The sequence below is a fragment of the Gopherus evgoodei genome, chromosome 14, assembly GCF_007399415.2.
Source record: "Gopherus evgoodei ecotype Sinaloan lineage chromosome 14, rGopEvg1_v1.p, whole genome shotgun sequence".
Classification (NCBI taxonomy): Eukaryota; Metazoa; Chordata; order Testudines; family Testudinidae; genus Gopherus; species Gopherus evgoodei.
The window spans coordinates 15,356,844-15,380,241 of NC_044335.1; the positions used below are offsets into that span (position 1 = coordinate 15,356,844).

The window sequence follows — 23,398 nt, forward strand, 5'->3', positions numbered from 1 at the left end:
TGTTAGAATTAAATTTGCCTGTTCAACCTTAATTCGCCCCCTTTGTGGAGCTGCATTAGGATCTAGTCTTTAATTACATAATCACATAATACTTTTCCAATCTGTTCCCTCTATGGCCTTCTCCCACTCCCACCTCGTCCAGCTCTTGTCCCCTCTGCATTTGAGGGCACCTGCTTTCCCTTCTATTCCGCCTCAGAACTAGCAAAGGACTCACTGAGAGCACAGCAGATAGATTATTCCGCCTCTTACAGTTGATACCTAGTATATAGTAGTCAAGGTTCCTCCCTCACTCTGAACTTTAGGGTACAGATGTGGGGAACTTCATAAACACTTCTAAAATTAACTACCAGCTTAGATCTGGGTTCGCTGCCACCACCGAGATTCCTCAGTGTCTGGAACACCCTCTTTTCCCCCAAAACCTTCCCCTCCCTGGGTAGCCTTGAGAGGCTTTTTCACCAAGTTCCTGGTGAACACCGATCCAACCCCTTGGATCTTAACACAAGAAGAATTTAACCATCCCCCCTCTTTTCCCCCACCAATTCCTAGTGAGTCTAGATCCAATCCCCTTGGATCTTAAAACAAGGAAAAATCAATCAGGTTCTTAAAAAGAAAGCTTTTAATTAAAGAAAGAAAGGTAAAAATCATCTCTGTAAAATCAAGATGGAAAATACTTTACAGGGTAATCAGATTCAAATAGCCCAGAGGAACCCCCTCTAGCCTTAGGTTCAAAGTTACAGCAAACAGAGGTAAAATCCACTTAGCAAAAAGGAACATATACAAGTTGAGAAAACAAAAATAAAACTAACACGCCTTGCCTGGCTGTTACTTAAAAGTTTGAAATATGAGAGACTGGTTCAGAAAGATTTGGAGAGCCTGGATTCATGTCTGGTCCCTCTTAGTCCCAAGAGCAAACAACCCCCAAAACAAAGAGCACAAACAAAAGACTTTCCCCAACCAAGATATGAAAGTATCTTGTCCCCTTATTGGTCCTTTGGGTCAGATGTCAGCCAGGTTTCCTGAGCTTCTTAACCCTTTACAGGTAAAAGGATTTTGGTGTCTCTGGCCATGAGGGATTTTATAGTATTGAACACAGGACGGCTGTTCCCTTCCCTTTATAGTTATGACAGTAGCTTACAGACCTGGGAGTAGTGATTGCAGGGAAAGTCCTGCTCAGCTAGGTCTACGTCTAGAAATCTACCTGTGGGATGGCTACACAGGAATGCAAACAGAGAGGGAGTGGGGGCACTTAAAAACAAGGAGGCTGGTGGCACTTTAAAGACTAACATTTATTTGGGCATATTATTTGGGCATAAGCTTTTGTGGGTAAAAAACTCCATGCATCTGAAGAAGTAGGTTTTTTACTCATGAAAACTTTTGCCACTAGACTCCTCGTCAGGGACTGCAGGATTGTATAATTTCTGGTGGTGCCCAGAACAGGTCCAAGTCTCCCTACCCGCCAACCTGCCTAAGGCTCTGGGAGGGTGTTTGGCTGCAGGACGGGGTTTGGGGTGCAGGCTCTGGGAGAAAGTTTGGGTGTGGGAGGGGTGCGGGTTCTGGGAGGGGTTTAGGTCTCTGGGCTGGGACAGGGAGTTGGCGTGCAGGAAGGAGCAGGGAAGGGGACTTGGGGTGGTGGGTGTGGGCTCTGGGAGGGGGTTTGAGGTACAGCAGGCAGGCTGCCCCAGGATTTGGATGTGGGGGCAAAGAAGACTCCCCTCTCTCCACCAGCAGCAGCGACCTCTGGGGCACCCTGGCCCTCCCACCATGACAGTCACCCAGCCCCCTCCTAGCCCCACAGGCTGCTTCTCTGGAGGTCCAGCCAGGACAAGCCCTAGTTGGAGTCAATTGCTGTGGGGAGAGGGGGCTGCCATGCGCCTCCTCCCTCCATAGGCGCAGCAGCCACCTCAGCCTGCCCCTGGTGACACTCCCTTGTAGCTGGCAGCGGCCACAAGGGATCGCAGTGCGGAGCTGCAGGGGGGGCCCAGCAAAGGCAGAGACGCTGGGGGAGGTGTGCAGGGGCAGCAGGCGTGGCCAGAAGAGAGCCCAGGCCTTGAACATTGGTGGAGTGGGCCTCCCAGCACTGAATTTGCTGGAGCCTGGGCACCATGGGCCCCTACAACTTGCAGTCCCTGCTCCTGGTTGTTTTTGTGGATACAAACTAACATGGCTACCCCTCTGACACTTGCAGGCACTTAATTTGCATTGTTGCGCTTGACTGTCTATACCCAAGCTGTACCAGCAGTGCGGGGTGCGCCGTCTGTGGGATGGGTAAACGTGAGCACCCTCTTGTGCAGAGCTGGGGAGGGACAGGCTGCAGCACAGCAGCAGCCAAGCAGGCTGCGTGGAGCTGTACGGATAATAACCAGCAAGCAGCTTGCAGAGACACACACAGCAGCAGGCTGCACACTAGGTATAACTTATAAACGGCACTAGCAGCAGCCTGCACCCAGCGCCTACAGAATCACCAGCAGGCTGCCCGGCGCTGTACAGAGACCTGGCGGCAGGCTGCCCAGTGTACCGAGACTCCAAACAGGAACCGGCCTAGACCTGCACAGGGAGGGGAGGGCAGCAGCCACCCCCACCCTGTGTCCCCACGCGCCGCCCCAGAACGAGTAGTGGGCTCCGGGGCCCGTGAAGACCGCGGCCTCAACGGCTGTCACTGAGCATGCTCACAGCGCGCGGGCACGCTCGGCTTGGGCTGCTCCACGTCCGTCCCTGCCCGGGCGGGGCGGGGGGTCCCCGCCGCCCGTGAGCCCCTTGGCGCTGGCGGAGCTCCCGGGCCAGGCCGTGCAGCGCGCCATGAACCCGGGCGGCGGGAGGGCGCCGGGCTTCCCCGGGCCCGTGCAGTGTAAGTGTCGAGCGGGCTATGCGCGCTCCGGGGCCCGCGCTGGGGAAGCGGAGCTCAGCCGGGGCCCGGGCAGGCCCCGAAACCTGGGTAGCGCCAGAAGCGGGCGGGAGCCAAGCCCGGGAACGTGGCTCGGGGGCGAGCAGCCAGGGGGCTGGGCGGCCTGCCCCGGCGCGGAGCGGGGCTCCCCGGGCGGCCCCGCTTCGGACTTCCCCAGTGGGCCCGGGGCCTGGGCGAGCAGCAGGTGCCGCCGCCCCAGGCGGGGAGCCGGGGCGCGAGGGGCCGGTCCGCGGAGAGCGGGGGAGGCGGCCGGAGCCATCAGCCGCCGCTCAGCAGGGAAGGGCGGAGCGCAGCGGGTCCCGGGCTCCGACACCCCGCCCAGGAGAAGCCCCTTCATCCCGGCAGCAGGCGAGAGGTGCTGCCCGGAGCCCTGGCCAGCTGCTCGACGGAGATCGACTCTGGCCTGCCGCCTCCCGTCTCCGGCCCTCCTCCGGTCACGGGCTCGCGGAGGAGACGGGCAAGGCGGGCGGAGATCGGGGTGAAGGGCGGGGACTGTTCTAGCCCCCCACTGGGGAGGAGGCATTAGATGCTTGTGGGGCGTTGGGTGGGTGCAGGGGCTGCAGAAGTAGGGCAGAGAGGCAGGTTAGAGGTGTGGGGGCAGACAGGGCTTTTAAGCAGTAGGCACGGTAAGAGGAGCAACTATGAGTGAGGGGAAAGGCAGGGGGAACAGGTCGGGGAGTTAGGGATAGGACACATGGGGCAGTTAGGGATAGGGGAGGCAGGGAAAGAAGTTGGATGTTAAGCAGTCAGGGCAGGGGAGGAGGCAGGGCAGAAGGTCCTGGGAGATAAGGACAGAGGGGAAAAGGCAATCTTGCTGCTTGGGCTCTAGTGGGCAGCACAGAGGATGCCTGCAGGGGAGCCAGGCAAGAGATACCCTGACACTTCACTCCATGTTGCCTCCAGGATTATCTTTGTTCATTAAGGACACCCCCACCCCCCGCACACACACACACACCATAATTGGAGCACATTTTCTGGGAAAGCTCCATAGGCCTAATGCAAGGAGCAACGGTGTAGGGCCTGGTCCAGTGTACATTGGCATTGTGCCGTTGTGCAAGCTGCCTGGCTGTGAGAGTGTCACTGTGCAGCATGTAAAGATGCAAGTTCCAGACTGCAACTGTCATGCAAGCCTCTGTGGCCTAGTGTGTAACATGGAAAAAGAATGTAGCCTTATCAGCAACCTATGGTTCAGCATTGCAGGCATGCAAGTTTCATGAATCATGTTTCCCAGGAACTTTAATGTAACTTTTTTTTTTAGGTTCCCTATGATCTGATGGTTTTGCATTTCAGGCTGCTCAGCACACGCAACTCCTACTGAAGTCAGTGCCCAGAAGCTTCATGTACCACTAAATATGTTTGGTTCTAGTGGTTGTAATGCCCATGTGCTGTCTGTGTTGAATGGTATGCTAAGAAGAGGACAGTATTTATAGAGTTCAGCATCTTGGTTTCACAGTTGCTATTATAGCTCTCCCAATACTAGTTTAAAAGGATATGTTGCAGTTATTCAATGAGCAATTGAATGTATGGTATACTAATCGAGGCCCTGATCCATATGATAATTGATAATCTTATTGGAATCTCTCTTTGCTTTTGTGTAGGAATGTTCTTATGTTTTGATTTCATCAGTGTAAATTATTTGATCTCCTTCCATTTTTGTAGTTCCAGGAGGCACCACTGTCCTAGTGGAGCTCACCCCAGATACTCACATTTGTGGCATTTGCAAGCAGCAGTTCAATAACCTAGATGCCTTCGTTGCTCACAAGCAAAGCGGCTGCCAGCTGATCAGTGCAAATGGAACCACTAGTACAGTCCAGTTTGTCTCAGAAGAAACTGTGCCATCAACACAGACTCAAACCACAACCAGAACAATCACTTCAGAGACTCAGACCATCACAGGTATTGCTTAGGAATTTGAAAGCACACATCCTATAGGAAATAGAAATGTAAATCCATGTACCCCATCACATTAAGTTAAAATACCAGTTTGCACACAAGTATTCACATATGATTTGCTGAAGGAAGGAGAAGCAAACTGACTACTTTGTTAGCTTTGGTATAACGCTATGCACTTAATTTGACAATTAAAACTATTAATCCATTTATAATATCTTAAGCCTGATGTAATGTGCAGCCAGCACTTAATGAAAGGGAAACTGTAATCAGTGGCAACATTTATGAAAAATATTCAAATGACAGGGCCTTCAATCCAGGTCTCCTTATAAGAGAACACTGCATCTGGAACAACTGCTTCCACAATTATTTAGCTAGAAATATTGTGATACTCAGTATTCATACCTCTGCAAAGGTTTAAGTCAGGCTGAAGTATATGCAGACCTTTACTTGCATAAAGTTACATGCGTGCATGTTTTCAGACTCAGGGCCTCATTTACTTTGAACAAATTTGAACAGACACATTAATTCCCAGAGAGATTTGCAAAAATGTTTTGGGGTAAAGAATCTGATACACAAAAGCCTTAAAACGAGTGAAAAGATAGGATAGTCAAGTGGACTGATTTCAGGGCTGGCTGCCAGGAATTTTCGAGTTCAAATCCCTGCCCATGATTCACTGGATTTTGGATGAATTGCTTAAATTATCTGCCTCTTATTTACTTACCTGTAAAATGAGGGTAATAATACCAACCTATTTGATATTCGGACAGGGATGAGATTTAATCAATTTAAAAGCCATTAATTAGTCTATGTTAAAATGGTTTTTCTTACTATGTTTACAGCTGACAGCTAAAATTCCTATAACTGAAAGAGAGTAGATATTTTAAAAAAACACACAGTTTTTTTCAGTTTGTTTACTTCATACTTTTGACAGCATTTTGTATAAAGCCAATTTTGCTGTTTCCCCTGAATACTGATTTAGGGCTCCGATCCTGCTAACAACATACATAACTGTACTCATATAACCCCCGCTACACAAACAGCAGAAGAAACTGGCTTAGCCCTGAGTCCTGCAATTGGATCTGCACCATCATACCCTTCTGCTTGTGCAAAATCCCACAGGCTTCAATGCAACTTTGTACTGGTGCAAAGGACTAGCCATGCATATCCAGTTTCAGGATAGGGGCCTTTGTCAGTTTCTTTTTTTTTTTTTTTTGCTTACCTGGGGCTTTCACTTGTAATAGGTAGAGAAAAACATTTTATAAAATAATAGGCAAATGTGATTGTAAAACTAGAACTAGGTGCGGGCGGTGCTTAATGGAATTTGATACAGATTGAAGATGTTTATACTAAGAAAGTGGGCCATTTTATGTTTTTAGTTTCTGCTCCAGAGTTTGTTTTTGAGCATGGCTACCAAACATATCTGCCCAGTGAGAGCCGTGAACCTCAGACTGCCACTGTTGTCTCCCCATCATCAAAAACGCGTTCCAGAAAATCCACTACTGCAGTTGTCCAAAAGAAATTGAACTGCTGCTATCCAGGTTAGGTATTGGCTGTGTCGTCTTTTTTCTTTCATTTTGCAATTGGTGGGTTTAGTATAATTATAAATATGCAAGATTTGCCTAATTTCATGAAATAAATCTGCACAGATCTAGAAGACAACTTGATATGCTTCTTTAGGCCTGATCCTACACAATTAAAGTCAGTGGGAGTTTTGCCATTGACTTCAGTGGGAGTAGAATCAAGCCCTCAGATCTTGCTCTAATGATGTGTACTGGCTAGGGTCAGTGGGGCTCTACCTGGCTTCCAGGTGTGCTAACACACATCACTGTAAAAGTAGGGCCTGATTTGTATCCTCCTCACTGTGTTCCCAGTCCTTCTGGTCATGTGAAGAATCCTGAAATTTATTTGCACTGTAGCCACAGCTCTGATGAACCAAAGCATTTGCAAGGATGGATTGATTTTAAATATTGACAATATTTAAATCATATTAATCAGCGAAGTTACCATATAAATTCCTGAAAAATGGACGCTTAATTCTTTCATATAGAATTCAGTGCTGCAAGGTTTGGGAGTTAAACTTTCCTCACATGAGTAGTCTTGTTTGTTTAAATAGAGTTTACAGTATTGTTTCAAATCTTTCCTTTACCTGAGGATCTTATTTCACATGCACAGTCTTAGTTTGCACGCACACAAACTTTCAGGGCCCTATCCAGTATTCTTAACTCAGGCAAAACTCCTGAGAATGAGGGCCCCAATGTGTTAGCTAGGTGCCCACTATCTCTAATCTGAGACTATATGTGAAATTAATTAGTCTCCCTGTGTCCCCTGTGTACTGTAGAGTGCATCTCAAAACCCAGGCAGAGATTCCACACAATTTGTTTTAGAGACTACCACGAGAAATTCCAGAATGAGTTAATGCAGAGAATGAATTATCTTCTAGGGAAGCACTAGAAGGCTAAAGTTTATAGGTAAGTATAGCTACTTACTTATTGTAAGTAAGTATATGCAAACAAGATGTGGACTTCATTTTCCGGCAGTGTTGAATTCCTTCTCTTTATTTGTATACACACACAGAGCCTTGATATATTTGACACAGAAATGTTACAGATACATGCCGAGAAAGGTAACATCCTGAATCTGTCAAAGTACATGTCTCCTGTCCCGTTGTCTTGTTTGTTTTTCTTAAATTTAAAAATCTAATTTATTGTTTGTGGTATCTAATTTATTTTCAGGTTGCCAATTCAAGACATCATATGGTATGAAAGACGTGGAACGTCATTTAAGAACACACACAGGTAAACTCTAAAGCCATCACCACCTGTTTTCCTTCTTGTTATTGTCAATAGATGTTTTCCAACAAAATAAACGTCTAGTTTTAGGTGGTACAACCTACATATTCAAGAGGCACAATCCCTCCCCTAGCTTCTTGGAATGCAAGGACTGTCCCTTTCACATGCCAAGTCCCACATTATGGTACAAACTACTTTAGTATAGGCCAGTTTGTAACTTAGTCATCTGGCCCTCAGATTTCAGAACATCAAAAATGATGTATGTTTCACTCATCACTGACACACAGGAACCTACCTGGCATGAATGGGAAGCTGTTTTTCAGTGCATCACCGCATTGTACTACAGATTAGGACAAGAAGTTAAAAAAAAATTTAGTTTGACACAATAATTCTTAAAAACATGTAAATCATTTTCAAATTAACTTTCAAAAGCTAGTGTAAGGGGACAATTTTTCAAAGGGTCTTCTGAATTGTGCTTGATTCCTTGCCATGTTTTCTGTGCATATTAGGAAGAGTAGCTAATGTGGAGGTGTTTGAAGGCATAAACATTGGAGGAGAATTTAAGGAGGACTTAGGAAAATTCAAACTATGGCAATTTGAAAATTCTATATAGTTTCTTTGCGTTTTGTTTAGTTCAGATTGTGTCATTACAAAAGTTCTTATTTAGATGCTCTTTTGTTGGTTTTCAGGAGATAAGCCCCATAAATGTGAGGTGTGTAGCAAGTGCTTCAGTCGCAAAGATAAGCTGAAGATGCACATGCGTTCCCATACTGGGGTGAAACCTTACAAGTGTAAACAGTGTGACTATGCAGCTGCCGACAACAGCAGTCTCAACAAGCACCAGCGCATCCACTCAAATGAGCGTCCTTTTAAATGCCAGATCTGCCCTTATGCAAGCCGCAACTCTAGCCAGCTTACTGTCCATCTCAGATCCCATACTGGTAAGTCTAGACCAGAATTTCATTCTGTAAGACTTCATAACGCCTTGGGCCATATCTGAGGTATTTCGATGCTAAAGATGTAGATAGGTGCCCAGTGGGATTTTCACAAGTGCCAAGGTGTCTAACTCCCAATCTGGAGTCTATTATAGAAAAGTTGCAACGGTTTAACTAAATTGATTGTTATATTGAACTAGTTAAACCAGTGCTGCCATCTCCAAATGTAGACACCCTTGAACTATTTTAATTTCTGCATAATTCATCTTAGTTTACATCTGCAAATTACTAAATTCAGTTAAAATTCCATTGCTGGTGAGGTCCCTTCCAGGTCAAGGCTGGGGCATGTTAGCAGGACAATATGAGGAAACTGGCCTTACTGCTGTCCATGCTATGGTTGTTCTCTGGATAGATGATTTCAGTCTCCAGGGTTGTCAGTCCACATACCTTTTGCAAATACTAAATCCATAACTTCTTATAGTTAAATTATTTTCCTAAATTCTCTTTTAATCACATTTTCTCTTGTAGCTTGTAAAGATACTGAATTTTTTTTGTTACTGTACAGTTATCTCTGACATATGATGTTTTTTGCTTATTCTGTGGTATTAGATTGGTTTCCATGTTGTTCTTTATGGATTTGATTAATTCTGTGAATGTTAGCAGCAAAGCGATTACTGTTCAGGGTTTACTATATTAGCTTTGAACCTGCTCTAGGTTCTGATTCTGAATTGAAGTACTACACTGTACATTAGTTCAGATGTAGGCAGTGTGGAATTTATTTCCAGCAGATAAAAGAAATAAATCACATGTGAAATGTGGAGGAGCGGAGGGTCAAACCAATCTGTCCTTAGCAGAAGAGTCTTTTATGCTTCACAAATCTGCTGTGATGCCACAGGCAGGACAACTAGGGAGCTGTTTTACAAGGTTCACCTGTTTCTTCTGCTACGTAACAGGATGTGATGGGAAGTAGGAATTCTACATGGGTGAGTCAGATAGTAATGATAGATACAGTCCAGAGAACACCTGATATCGATTTTCCTCCTCTAACGCAAGTGTGTGCAGATTACACACAGGTACATATATGTAAGCTGTAGCAGTTGTGCTCCTAAGATTAATCCATGGGAGAAGGAAAACAGTAGTTTTGTTTTATTCTTCTCCGCTTTTCCACCAAAGTAAGGTAGCTTTTCAGTGTCACCTGTGAAGACTGATGACTCAGCACTAATATACTTTCGGCCACTGGGAGGCCAAGTGGCCCTGGTTCGGGATTCAGCCAATGAAGAACAAGGAGTGAATAAGCCCTTTGTGATATTTAGCAGGTAAATAGGGTGACATGATCATGAGAACACAGTCATGCTTTGCCTGTTTAAAATCACAGCCTTTGTGTCAAGTTGTCCTTTCAGGGCCACATGCTCCCCTCTCCAAATAAATAATTTGATTTCTTATACTAGAGCAGGGGTAGGCAACCTATGGCACATGTGCCTAAGACAGAACATGAGCTGATTTTCAGTGGCACTCACACTGCCTGGATCCTGGCCTCCAGTCCAGGGGGCTCTGCATTTTAATTTAATTTTAAGTGAAGCTTCTTAAACATTTTTAAAACCTCATTTACTTTACATACAACAAAAGTTTAGTTATATATTATAGACTTATAGAAAGAGACCTTCTAAAAATGTTAAAATGTATTACTGGCACACACAACTTTAAATTAGAATGAATAAATTAAGACTCGGCACACCACTTCTGAAAGCTTGCCGACCCGTGTACTAGAACTTGTGGAATTAAAATGGTCTCTTCCCTGCTGTTCCAGGTTGGATGAGGGAAAGAGGCATGTGCCAGGAGCAAATTCCCTAGGGTCTGCTGAGAAGTCAGCATAATCCACAATTTATCCACATAGAAAAGTTATCCTTTCACTTTAGGTTTCATGACTCTTCACTTCATTAGCAGCACAGCGCCCTTCGAAACCATGTTGCATCTGCCTTTGCCCTTCAAGGCTTGAAACTAAGATGAACTGCAAACAGAGGGAGTTCTTCCAGTAAGTCTTGTATGGATTACCTCTGGGAACACTTCATTCTGTAGTGGGGATCAGATTTCATCCCTCCCTCCTATCTCTGGAATGCCCACTCTTGCAGATGTCCTGTGGAAGGACTTCCATGGTGGTTAGGAGGCAAGAGGGAGTGTGTTGAAGTGGGAACTGTGTTCCTGTTTCCACAGATTTGAGGTCTTTTCTGACCCTGTTACTACATCCCTTCACTGCTCAGTATGTGATGTCAAGTCTTTAGAGCAAGAAACTAAACTCTGTCTTTCCCAAGTAAATCTTTTTAGATATGAAGAACTTGTGTCATTCGTTGTATATAAATATAAAGCTTTAAAAAATGATTACATCCCTATTATTCACTAAGAAATTAAGTGGACTGGATTTTAAAAAAATTCACACTTGTATCCAGAATGCAGGTCCTAATGGTACTGTACAACCTGAAATATGTTATAAATTCATAGAAGTAAATGTCTTTGTGACCTACAGCAGAACTTCAGGGCATGGCTACACTTGCAGTTGTAGAGAGCTGGGAGTTAAACCAGCCTTCAGAGACTGCAGCAGGGAAAACGCTGCCAAGTGTTTACACACTCACCTGTAAGCGCACTGGCGTGACCACGTTAGCAGCTCTTGCAACGCCACAAAGAGCAGTGCATTGTGATAGCTATCCCAGCATGCAAGTGGCTTCAACATGCTTTTCAAATGCAGGGGATGGGGTGGAGTGTGACAGGGAGTGTGTTGTGTGTATGTGGAGGGAGGGAGAGAGACTGGGTATTCAGGGGGCTGAGAGCATGTCAGCATGCTGTCTTGTAAGTTCAGACAACAGCAGACCTTCTCTCCCGCCCTGCCCCCCCCCCCGCCTCTCACTCAAAGCAAGCAGCATTCCTTTGTCCTGGAGCAGATAAGCATCCAGCTGTCAGAAATGGAGCTTTGAAAGGGCGTATCTGCATTCCTACAGCATTCCTACAGTGAGTTCAAAACTATGACAAGAGTGGCCGCTTGACTTAAGGGGATTATGGGACGTTTCCAGAGGTCAATCAGAGCGCAGTAATGCAGCACCTCATTCACACTGGTGCTGTGGTGCTCCAGCAGGGCCACTCGCTAAGATGGAGTACCAGAAGTGCTGTAGCTGCAGAGTCAGAGCGCTCTACGTGCCTTGCCAGTATGGACAGGTAGTGAGCTAATGCACCTGGGGCTCCTTTATTGCGCTCTAACTCGCAAGTATAGCCAAGCCCTCAGAGTTACAAACATCCCAGGAACGAAGGTTATTCGTAACTCTGAAATGTTTGTAACTGAACAAAACATTTTATGGTTCTTTCAAAAGTTTACAACTGAACATTGACTTAACACAGTTTTGAAACTTTACTATGTAGAAGAAAAATGCTGCTTTCCCTTTATTTTTTTAGTAGTTTACATTTAACACTACTGTACTGTATTTGCTTTATTATTATTTACTTTTTCTCTGCTGCTGCCTGATTGTATACTCCTGGTTCCAAATGAAGTGTGTGATTGACTGGTCAGTTCGTAATGCTGAGGTTCTACTGTATATAATTTGGAGTCAGATTTTATACACCCTTGCTAATTTGATTAATCCTTTCTTCTCTTAATTTCAGTGGAACAGTTCACACGAGTAATAGTTTTCAGGATCAAGGCCCTGAATTTCTTTGGTACCTCTGCCAGTGTCAAATTATGCAAGGCCAGTAGCGTAAATATGTATAATAGATCAATCTGCAATTTAGAGAACACATGTATTGCAGAATTTGAGTACAGAAGTAACACTGTCAGTCCAATATATGAAAATTGAGCTACTGAAATACGTACTATGCCTTCATCAGTAAACTAAGTAAAAATTCAGTAGTGGTGTCTTACAATTCGACTAGAAGGGTATGCAGCTGTGACTGTAAAATAAATAAGCTACACTGGTTGGTAGTGTATCTTCGTTAATAAAAATCTTTATCACAAACATAATATGCTATATATCTCAATTATTAAATAGATGTGAGATTTGCACAGTATGCCATAACTTGATTTGAAAAATAAGCAGCTAAATCAATGACATATGTAGCTGGATAAACAAATTATGCAAAATTATACAAATATCACAAAGATCTATAAAATATTAACATGTAAAATAAATTAGCCATATGCAGCTTGATTATTAATGAACAAAGCATTGACTGAACTTAGTATGTTCCTGCATTTTGTTTGTCTTACATAGCACCCTATAGTTCTTTCACTTTTCTCCTTCCATGGCGTGACAAAGTAATACCAAAAAGAAGTCTTACTGTTCAGGTGGATCAGAAAAGAACTGTTAAGAATGAATAGTATTGTTTTGCAAATGCTAGTTACTACAGTGAGCTACTTTTGTTTTTTAAATCATCATATTCTGAATGGAGTCACTGTCTTGTAAGTCCATGCCCTGGATTTGATCTAGTGATTATGAATTAAATATATGTGGTTATTTTGGCTGCACATATTGTGACAACCCTACAAATGCATGGAAATGCAAAGAACAGAGGTTTAGGCCCTGAAGATGCAAATCCTTATACACGTAACTAACTTTACGCATGTGAGTAGTTCCCTTGAAGTGATTATTCATGATGTTAAAGTTGAGCAGATAAAAAAATATTTGCAAGATCTAGCATTTGAATCCTTTAACACAGATTTTCAGCTGCAGCTATTTCTAGTCTTCATGTGTGTGCCTATAAAAAATTGTGCATATACATGTACTGTGCAGGCACACACTCCTACATGCATACTAATTTCAAAAAAATCTTTTATTGTAGCTTGTGGAAAGTTGGTTGGTCACATCATGCAGAATCCTCCATTTCCAACTGTTGAATTGCAAAACAAAACTATACACTAAATAGTTCCATAATGTTACATTTCTATATAAGTAAACTCATATGAATCCACACATCATTATTTATCTTTTGCATATTTCACTCCTTTAATTTTTCTTTTCCAGTTATGGTGCCCCACTGCAATACAATTAATTTTTTCCCCAATACAAACTAGGAACATCCTGTAAATCTGGAGTAATCAGTGTATTTTCTGTGCATCCAAGTATATGCTACTAAGTTTTGTCCTTCCCTATCACCTTCCCTCTTTGCTTTTTCAACATTTCCGTCAAAAACTGAAAATCTAGCTGAATACCGCACCTTTAGTTACCAGATTCTACAAATCTAAGAAATTTGAGCCAAATATCCTAAGGCAAATGTGGCATAGAAGAATAGGAACAGACGTGTAAATTATTTTGGAGGATGGTTTTTAATTTGGTCTTCAGTGGTAAATATTTTATGATCAAAATATTTTAAAAAGATGATTAGCTAGTAATTGAATTCCACATAGTTTGGAACTGATTTAATACTCCATCATAGTTAAATTCTCAACATGACTATGCTTATATGTATATGCTAATGTATATATTTAGGAAAGGTTTATAATGCATCAAAATCTAGCAGAGATACAACTTTTTTTTTTATGTTTATCTCAATTAGCTAAAAGCATTAGCTGAGACGTTCAATCTTATTAATGAAGGAGAATTGAGAATCTTCAGTAGCTTGTTTTGGAACAGTGTTCCACCACTCATACCCCTAAAATGAACTAGAAGTGGAGAACGTCTGGAATACAAATACCAAGGAACTGCAGGGCTTGCAAGCATGCCCAAATACACTCTCTACCCAAAAGCACTCTGAGCCAGGAGTGGCTACTGTATTTCCCACACAAAAGTGTGTCTGATCAGCTTCAGGTGAAACAAGAGAATGCAGCATTTGAATTTCGCCTTACTAAAGAATTTAGTGCATTGTGGAAATATGTTGGGAAATTTTAACTGGAACAAATTGGGTTCATGTACCAGTTTAAGTTTATGTAGTTAATTGAAGCTTTCAGTCTATCCAGGAAATCCTGTAGATTCGTGGCTTGACTCCTCTAATTTAAATGCATTGTTTGTTGACAGGAGATGCTCCGTTTCAATGTCGGATGTGCAGTGCTAAATTTAAAATCAACTCGGACTTGAAGAGGCACATGCGTGTGCACTCTGGAGAGAAGCCTTACAAGTGTGAGTTCTGTGACGTCCGCTGTGCCATGAAAGGGAACCTGAAATCACACATCCGCATCAAGCACAGCATGGAGAACACACTCAAGTGTCCAGAGTGCGAATTCCAGTGCGGAAACAAAACAACCCTCCGGCATCACTTAAGAACCCATCAGCCTGAGCAGCCAGTGAAGTGCTCAAAATGCAACTACTCTTGCTCTAACAAGGCAGCTCTCAAGGTGCATGAGAGAATTCACTGCGAGGATCGCCCTTTCAAATGTGACTTCTGCAGCTTTGATACCAAGCAGCGGAGCAATCTGACCACGCACGTGAAGAAAGCCCATGCAGACAAAGTCAAGATCAAAAAGCAAACCTCTGAGAAGAAAGAGGGAGATATGTCAAAGCAAGGCAGCTCCAGGCAAGTAGCCAAATTGGATGCCAAGAAAGCATTTAAGTGTGGCCTATGTGAGGCTTCCTTTGTCCGAGAAGATTCTCTTAGGAGCCATAAGAAGCAGCACAGAGAGTATAATGGGACCAAAAGTACTGAACTTGCTGTTTTGCAGTTGCACATGGACCCAAGTAGGCAGACCAGTGCCCCAGTTACAGTAAGTCACCTTCAAGTTCCAATTCAAGCCACTCAGGTTTCTCCTTACAATGAAGAAAGGGTCAAGATCATTGCTGGCAATCAAGTGCCTCAAGCTAATAGAACAGTTCAGGCTGCTTCAGTGAATGTTATGCCTCCCACATTAGTTGGCCAGAATCAGGAAGACCTATCTGCGAGTAGCCAGTTGCAAATACTGCGCCAAGTCAGTCTACTGGCACCGCCTCATCCCCCTGTTTCTCAAAGCGAAGCTGTGTCAGTGGGGCAGCCGGCAGTTCTTCTTACTGCCCAGGACCAAAGTGACAGCAGTGCTCTCCACCAGACTTTGATTCCTGCTGCTTCAGTCAGTAGTCACAGGGCTTCAGCAAGCCAAACTTTCATCAATGATTCTGGAATCAGCTGCTCTGACTTGGAAGGGCTCAATGCTTTGATTCAAGAAGGGGCAACAGACGTGGCTGTGGTTAGTGATGGAGGTCAGAGTATCTCTGTGTCCACTTCAGCTCCCCCTCCTCCCATCTTTTCCTCATCCTCTCATACACAAGCACCTAAGCAGACCTACTCCATCATTCAAAGTGGAGCCCATACAGCTTTGCTGTGTCCTGCAGACTCTATACCAGATTAATTAAAAAACTAGTGCAAATTCCGCCCTGGATTGCCTTGTTGAAACCTTGAGGTCAGTGGGATTTTCATGACACTTAAGTGAGGGCCAGATTTTCAGGTGTCCTGAGATTGGCCTCTGACATTCCATTTGCACCACTTTGCACATATAGTCATATGTTGCATTCTCACATATACATGCAGTGACTTGCACCTGCACACAAGGCTGTGCACAGTTACATGCATTGGAAACTAGATGCTACAGTCTTTGAAAAATGTGATCCTGAATATCAAAGCAACTGTTTAAAATTTCACGTTTCAAAAAAACTTCCCAGAGCAGGATTTACTTTGCGCAGCAAATGTCTTATTTAAACAAAATAGCTTTTTTTGGCTTGCTTTTTTTTTAATCAAATGCAAAGAACATCTTGCCTTAAGATACCATCATGACAAATTCCCATCCCCTGTGAAAAGTCTGAGGGCAGGTTTACACTATGGGGGAAAGTTGATCTAAAACACGCAATTTGAGTTATGTTAGTAGCATAACTCAGGTCAACATAGCTTAGACCTACACTTACCATGTGTTCCATACTATGCTTTGTCAATGGGAGACGCTTTCCCATTGATTCCCCCTAGTCTTCTCCATCTGGTGGAATACTGAAGCTGACAGGAGAGCGATCTGTGGTCTATTTAGCAGGTCTACTATTTAGATGATAAAAAATTAACAATATATTAAACAACATTAAGAATTAAGGCCCCTGATTACAGGATTGGGGTCTAAATTTGCAGGATTGGGGTCTAAATTTGTAAATGTTGATTTTTTTTTCCATTTAGATTCAGAACCAGACTCATCAGGATGAATTGGAGTCAGATTTTCAAAACTGCTCAGCACACAGCAGCTTCTAATGTGACAGTTATCGCCAGACTTTTCCAAAATGCTCAGAGCCCTTCTGGCTGAGTGTTTTGGGAAAAAAAATCTGGGCATTGATTTCGGTGCATAAATGGGAGCTGAGATCTTTTCAGTGTCTGGTCCCTAGAAGCTAAATGGAGTGTTGACAGAGAGTCTGAGGTCTGATCTGATGTCCATTGAAGTTGATGGAAAGAACTCCATTGACTTCTGTAGGAATTGGATCAGATCCTTGGCAGGCTGTTTAGCTAACAGGCTGTAATGCTCTCTGTATTCCCAGAACTGTGCACACATCATAGTGGCATCACAACATGTACATTCAAAAAGGCGGAAGGCGAACCATAAACCCCTTACAAGTATACTAAAAATTGTATCTCTGATAGTTGTGCTAACTTGTCTGCTGGTCCTGGCTGATTATTAGTCTCCAAGAAATGTCCTGCACCACAAAAATGATTTTGGGATTCTGTCTAGAGATTTGTAGTAATTGCTAATTATGTGAAAAGTCTATTGAAGGTGATAGGGGGCACTTAGCACCTTGCTTGAGACACTCATGCAGAATCAGGCCCCAAAGTACTTCTCTTAAAATAATAGAATGCTGTCTGTGTGTTGGTGATACTTTGTGTCATAACAGATCTTTTATGCAAATCATGTATACAGCACAATGCTCTGTATCAGAAGGGTCCTTTTTTTAAAAAAAAAAATACAATATATTTTTCCAAATACAGTGCAGCAATTTTATGTCATTTGTTTTGGTGTTGCATTATCATTTGTTTTTAGTCGTGTGATAGAAAAGAAATGTATTTTGCATTTCCATTTTTGTTCTTTGTGTAAGAATGCAGCTTAAAGAGAGGAAAAGGAAAACCTGTTGCAGTACAAAACCTAATCATAGATTCCGTTTTGAGGATCAAAAAGCTAGTTAATTAAAATATATATATATATATTAATTTTAGTACAGAACAAGGTAGAGGTGGTTATTTGTGTACTTAACATCACCATGCAATGAATGTATATTTATATAAAGAATAAATATGTAAATGTTAGTATTTGGCTTCAGTCATAAAAAATCAGTGGCTCCGATTAACAGTTTGTTAGGTATATAATATGTATCTTTTTAGAGAGAGAGAGAATGTTTCTCCATGGGTATGAAAACTTGTTTTGATAAGATACATAAGTAGGGCCATATTTAAAATTGGTTTTATAGTATCTTTTTTTAAAAAATCCCTTTGCACATGCATTTTTTCCAGCCATACTTGTGTTTGCATTCACAAATCTGAGTCATCGTATCCTTGAAAATGATGTGGGAAAATGCAGACACAAATTATAGGTACAGTTTTAGAACCTTTCACTTTTGTTGACAGAGGAGTTGATTAGATATGTTCTGAACGCTTGAATCCACCAGCAATGCCAACTTATTCCATAAAAGCCACTCAGTCTAGTTTTTCTGAGGTTTGTTTTGTTTAGGCCTTAAAATCATGTTCCTTTTAAGAAAGCAGTTCAGAATAATAATCTTGATTCCTGAATCCTGGCTTTGGTTTGATTAGAACCAGTTAGCAATATATACCCTCCAACATTCTGGATGGGAGAAAAGGCTGTTGTTTAGTTATAAAATAAATTTTGAAAATGTTAAACAGGGCTAATTTATTAGTAAGGAAGATGGCTTCTTAGCTCCCACGCTGTTTGAAGGAGAAATTTGTGGATATCTACATTAAAAATATTATCAGCACTCTATACTGTAGTATAGTGGTTCTTGTTCTCAGTCTTCCATATGTTGATTCCATTTGCAGCTGCTTCTCTTCATAGCCGTCTGAGAGTCATCTGTGCCAGTTCCTAAAGTGTTGTGGGTAGAGGCATGCTGGTTTATGGTGAGCTCACAGCTGACGAGGACTAGTTGCAAGTCATTGAGCAAACCCACTGTAATGTAAGATCAGAAACAGAATGGGAAAGCAGATTGCTGTACCCAAAGCTAAGGAGAGGGCAAGTATAGTCTGAGCAATTAATTGGGAGCCTGGAAATTTTGAGTTATAATCCTGACACACTCGGGTTTCCAACTGTAGAATGGACATAATACTTATCTCTCAAGCATGTTGAAAACTTAATGATGTTTGTAAAGCACTTTGAAGATGAAATAGCACTTAGTGGTCACTAAGTTTTTATTATTTGCGGTCACTGATCTTCAAGTTGTGAACTATTGCTTTAGCTGATGGCATAATGTTTTACCTATCTTTGAATTAAAGTGCACAGTAAAATATATGATAATGTAGTAGATCAAGACACACTGGGACTTTTACTGCACTCGAGCAGTATCGCATGTGACATTGCATAGCAAGCTGGGGTGCTGTAGATCGGGGGATCTCAAATTGGGGATTGGGACTCCTCAGGGGATTGCAAGGTTATTACATGGGGGGTCGCGAGCTGTCAGCCTCCACTCCAGCATTTATAATGATGTTAAATATATTTTAAAAATTTCATTTATAAGGGGGGGTTGCATTTAGAGACTTGCTGTGTGAAAGGGGTCCCCCGTACAAAAGTTTGAGAACCACTGCTGTAGATTCACACCCTGGCTTGGCAGCAGTTATCAGGTAGACAGACCCTTCATGATCTCTGTTCCTCCCAGTCAAACCATCTGTAAATGCTTCCGGGTATGTTCAGTATTCACGTTCAGATTTGTGAGATTGAGAATAGGGAAATGGTATGTAGTTGGAATATAGTTACGGTGGGCAGGCTGTAGTGAAGAGCAAGCAATAGGCAAAAGAAGACATTAAACAAAACAAGCAAACATTTTAAATCCTTTAACAGCAAACAACATTTTCTCTCCTCTCAAGACAAAACTTCATTGAGCTTCACAAGCCCTAATTCAGTAAGGGAGGGTATTAGATTTGATCCTTCATCAGTGGAATGATATGGCAAAGCCCTTATTGACTTCTGTGTGAAAGGAGCCAGCCCCTCTGTAGTATGCAATGACAGGCAACTGGAGAACAACACTGAAAGCAAACCCAGTAAACCAAGCCCCAAAGGCTTATGCCCAGTTTAGGCAAATATATATTTTTTTTTAAATAAAGGGGAGAAAAAAGACAAGAGAACAAAAAAGTAAAGGAAGGGAGAGGAAAGGAAGAATGACATCTTGGTTTCCATCTGCTAGGGAATAATCAAAGGTTTCTAAAAAGTTAGACTCAATCTTTTCAAATTTGTCAGAGGTCTCTCTTCTCCAAAAGGTTACTTGCTCTTTAGCTGCCAGGTCAGCCAACTTGCTATGCCAAGCTTCTGTTCCTGGAAGCATTCTGTTCTTCCACCTAAGCAATATGAGTCATTTGGCTAAAAGCACTGTTAGAGAACCAAACTTTCTATGAGGTGGAGAGGTTAAGATGATGGGAGGTATCTGTTATGTTAATGCTACCTACTTCTAGCCAAAAGTATTGCATGGGATAGTCCCAAAACATGTCAGCCAGTGTGGCTCTGGGAGACCCACATCTCCAGCAGCAGTCTGTTTTGGCAAGGTCGATGCACTGTAATCTTTGGGGGCGTACCAGTGTTGTCAAAAACAGCAGAAGATCATTGTTTATCCTGGCCACATTCTTGTGTCTACACCTGAAAATCCTGCTCCTAATCTCTATAAATAATGCATTTGGACACCTCTTGGAATATAAAATCAACTGGAAAAAGTCAAATTCTGAGCGTAAACGAACGTGCTCTTAGGGGAATCTATGATAATTGGAATTTTAGGTGGCAACCGAAACCTATGAAATATTTAGGAATCTTCAGCCCCAGTGAGGTGGAGAATCTGTTCAAAATTAATCTACAGCCCATTTTAGTTCATTGAGCTATATGGGGAGAGGGAGAATCCTTACTCTTAGCCTTCGGGCCAAAATTTATATTATCAAAATGAATATGCTTCCCAAAATGCATACCCTATGAGTTCTCCCAGTTACTATTCCTCCATTTTATTTTAGGAAAATTAAACAATTTTTTTAAAACTTCTCTGTTGGTGGGTAGGAGGCCAAGACTGAATTTATTTGACTATAACAGGGTTCAAAAAAGAACTAAGTAAGTTCATGTAGGATAGGTCCATCAATGGCTATTAGCCAGGGTGGACAGGGATGGTCCCTAGCCTGTGTTTGCCAGAAGCTGGGAACTAGTGACAGGGAATGGATAATTTGATGATATACTGTTCGTTCCCTGTGGGGCACCTGGCATTGGCCACTAATGGAGGAGAGGATACCAGGCTAAATGGACCTTTGGTCTGACCCAGTATGGCCATTCTTATGATGTTATGTAAATTACAATTCCCAATCACAGCTGCAGGTGTCCATTTCCCCAACTTGCAGCATTATCATGCAGACTTTATCATCAGCTAGACAGCCCTCTGGCTCCAGAGCATAATAGTGCTGCCTGGCTGCTAGTGGAACGAGAGTTGGGCCATCCCCTCCAGTTGGCAGGAATGCTGGGTTCAGTTTATTATGGTTTTGATTGTAGAATGTCCTCTACAGCATTGGCTACCAGAGAATCATGGGCTAGTTTGGGTAGAAAATTTAAATTCCATCCCATCTCACATGTTGATGCTGTATTTGGAGGCAACCATTTCTTGAAAATTGACAAGAAACCATTAATGTGGAAAGTAGAAGGATAAGAGGATAATTTGGTTTGTTTATTAGTTTTTCCAATATAAATGCACAAACCCTCAGCTGCTAGAAAGCAAGATTTGGTAGTTCTCCTATCTCTCTATGCAGCAAATTACTGTATATTGGATTTCAGATTGTTTTTAAAGTGGTGATGAAATATTTTATATCATCTATAGGTGGTGCCAGAGATTCAAGTAACTGGCTAAGCTCAAATTTTATCTGAAATACATATATTTCCTGTGAAACAGAAACTTAATGATTTTCTGTCATCAACTCTTTGCTAGTTATAAATGAAAAAAACATCTCTATACCTACTTTCATAAGAAGTTGCAGGACGCTTAGCAGTAAAAATTATTAAAATTGTCAGCATTTTAAATGCAATTAAAAGAACAAACTATGCCAATCAGTAAAGATCTGTGTTGTCCCACTCAAAGCAGATTTCTAGATAGAACCAATTTAATGTAAGTGTACAGAAAATTAATTTTAAAAACTCCCTTTCAATTTAGTTTTAATCTCTAAACAGTTTGCAGCTGTAGCAGAGTAGCTGAGTAAGTAGCATAAAATAAGCAAATTCAGCACAAGTGTTATTGGTGAAAATTGTCTGAATTTACACTTGTGCAGCTCTTTTGTGTGTGCACTATTGCATCAGAGTTCCCAGGAGCCTTATATTAACTCCAGTGTCACCATTAGACAGTTCTGTTATCTCCATTTCACTTTCTTGAAAAAGAGTTGTTTACCTTTTAAAGTAGGAAACCAGTAGATTGATGTATTATGAAGGCTAACCCTTTATGCTGGTCCTATGTATAGTTCTAAGATAAACAGGAAAGATAAAAAGGTGAGAATGAATAGACAATGGCATAGTATTGCTGTCTTCAACAGTTTAGCTGTTTGCATTACACTTGAGGAAATAATCTATAGAGTTAGGTTTTCCCCCCTCCATATTACAAAAATAGGGTAGCCTGAAATAGGATTGATTTTTTTTTCTTCCATAGAATATTAACACAAACATGCAGTGTTGACCACTGTGTATTAGCGCTAATTGAGCGCATTGCTTTAATATCTGATATTTGGTTAGTATGTTCATGCTGCTATCAACTGAATTATTGTTCCCTTGTTTCAAGGTGGTAGCCATGTTAGTCTATATCAGCATAAACAACGAGGTGTCCTTGTGGCACCTTAGAGACTAACAAATTTATTTAGGCATAAGCTTTCGTGGGCTAGAACCCACTTCATCAGATGCATGAAGTGGAAACTACAGGAGCAGGTATAAATGCATGAAAGGATGGGAGTTGCCTTACCAAGTGTGACTACATTACCCACCTGGTGAAGTGAAGAAACAGATTGACAGAGCCAGAAGGGTACCCAGAAGTCACCTACTATAAGACAGGCCCAACAAAGAAAGTAACGGAATGCCACTAGCCGTCACCAACAGCCCCCAACTAAAACCTCTCCAGCATATCATCAAGGATCTAAAACGTATCCTGAAGGACAATCCCTCACTCTCACAAACCTTGGGAGACAGGCCAGTCCTAACTTACAGACAGCCCCCAACTTGAAGCAAATACTCACCAGCAACTACATACCACACAACAAAAACAACCAAGAAACCAAACCCTGCAACAAACCCTGGTGCTAACTTTGTCCACATATCTATTCAAGGGACACCATCATAGGACCTAATCACATCAGCCACACCATCAGGGGTTTGTTCACCTGCACGTCTACCAATGTGATATATGCCATCATGTGCCAGCAATGCCCCTCTGCCATGTACATTGGCCAAACTGGACAGTCTCTACGCAAAAGAATAAATGGACACAAGTCTGACATCAGGAATCATAACATTCAAAAACCAGTAGGAGAACACTTCAATCTCTCTGGTCCCTCGATAACAGAACTAAAAGTGGCAATTCTTCAACAAAAAAAATTCAAAAACAGACTCCAATGTGAAACTGCAGAACTGGAATTAATTTGCAAACAACACCATCAGATTAGGCCTGAATAAAGACTGGGAGTGGTTGGACCATTGCAAAACCTAAACCTATTTTCCCCAATACTGATTTCCCCCTACTGTTACTCACACCTTCTTGTCA

The 23,398-nt window shown here is 42.4% G+C and overlaps 1 protein-coding gene across 8 annotated transcripts; it reads left to right on the forward strand.

Annotated features, from left to right (window-relative positions):
- The first annotated feature begins 2,243 nt into the window (after positions 1-2,243).
- Positions 2,244-18,417, forward strand: ZFP64 (ZFP64 zinc finger protein). Of its 8 annotated transcripts, none has more exons than XM_030533149.1 (7): positions 3,199-3,257; positions 4,161-4,303; positions 4,562-4,798; positions 6,172-6,333; positions 7,528-7,590; positions 8,274-8,525; positions 14,510-18,417. In XM_030533149.1, the coding sequence occupies exons 2-7, from the start codon at positions 4,255-4,257 to the stop codon at positions 15,808-15,810; spliced, it is 2,064 nt and encodes a 687-aa protein (XP_030389009.1). In that variant the 5' UTR covers positions 3,199-3,257; positions 4,161-4,254; the 3' UTR covers positions 15,811-18,417. The 8 variants fall into 8 exon arrangements, 7 of the variants coding, with proteins under 7 accessions (XP_030389013.1, XP_030389008.1, XP_030389011.1 ...); XR_003996486.1 differs by lacking the exon at positions 3,199-3,257 and having other exon boundaries at positions 3,387-4,303; positions 14,510-15,861; positions 16,617-18,417; XM_030533153.1 differs by lacking the exons at positions 3,199-3,257; positions 4,161-4,303 and adding an exon at positions 2,244-2,407.
- Positions 18,418-23,398: the final 4,981 nt, after the last annotated feature.

Coding starts and splice junctions, on each gene's coding strand:
- ZFP64 (XM_030533148.1), top strand. CDS start 2,797: ATGAACCCGGGCGGCGGGAGGGCGCCGGGCTTCCCCGGGCCCGTGCAG. Junction 4,799..6,171: donor AGAGACTCAGACCATCACAG/GTATTGCTTAGG, acceptor TTATGTTTTTAG/TTTCTGCTCCAGAGTTTGTT. Junction 8,526..14,509: donor CCATCTCAGATCCCATACTG/GTAAGTCTAGAC, acceptor GTTTGTTGACAG/GAGATGCTCCGTTTCAATGT.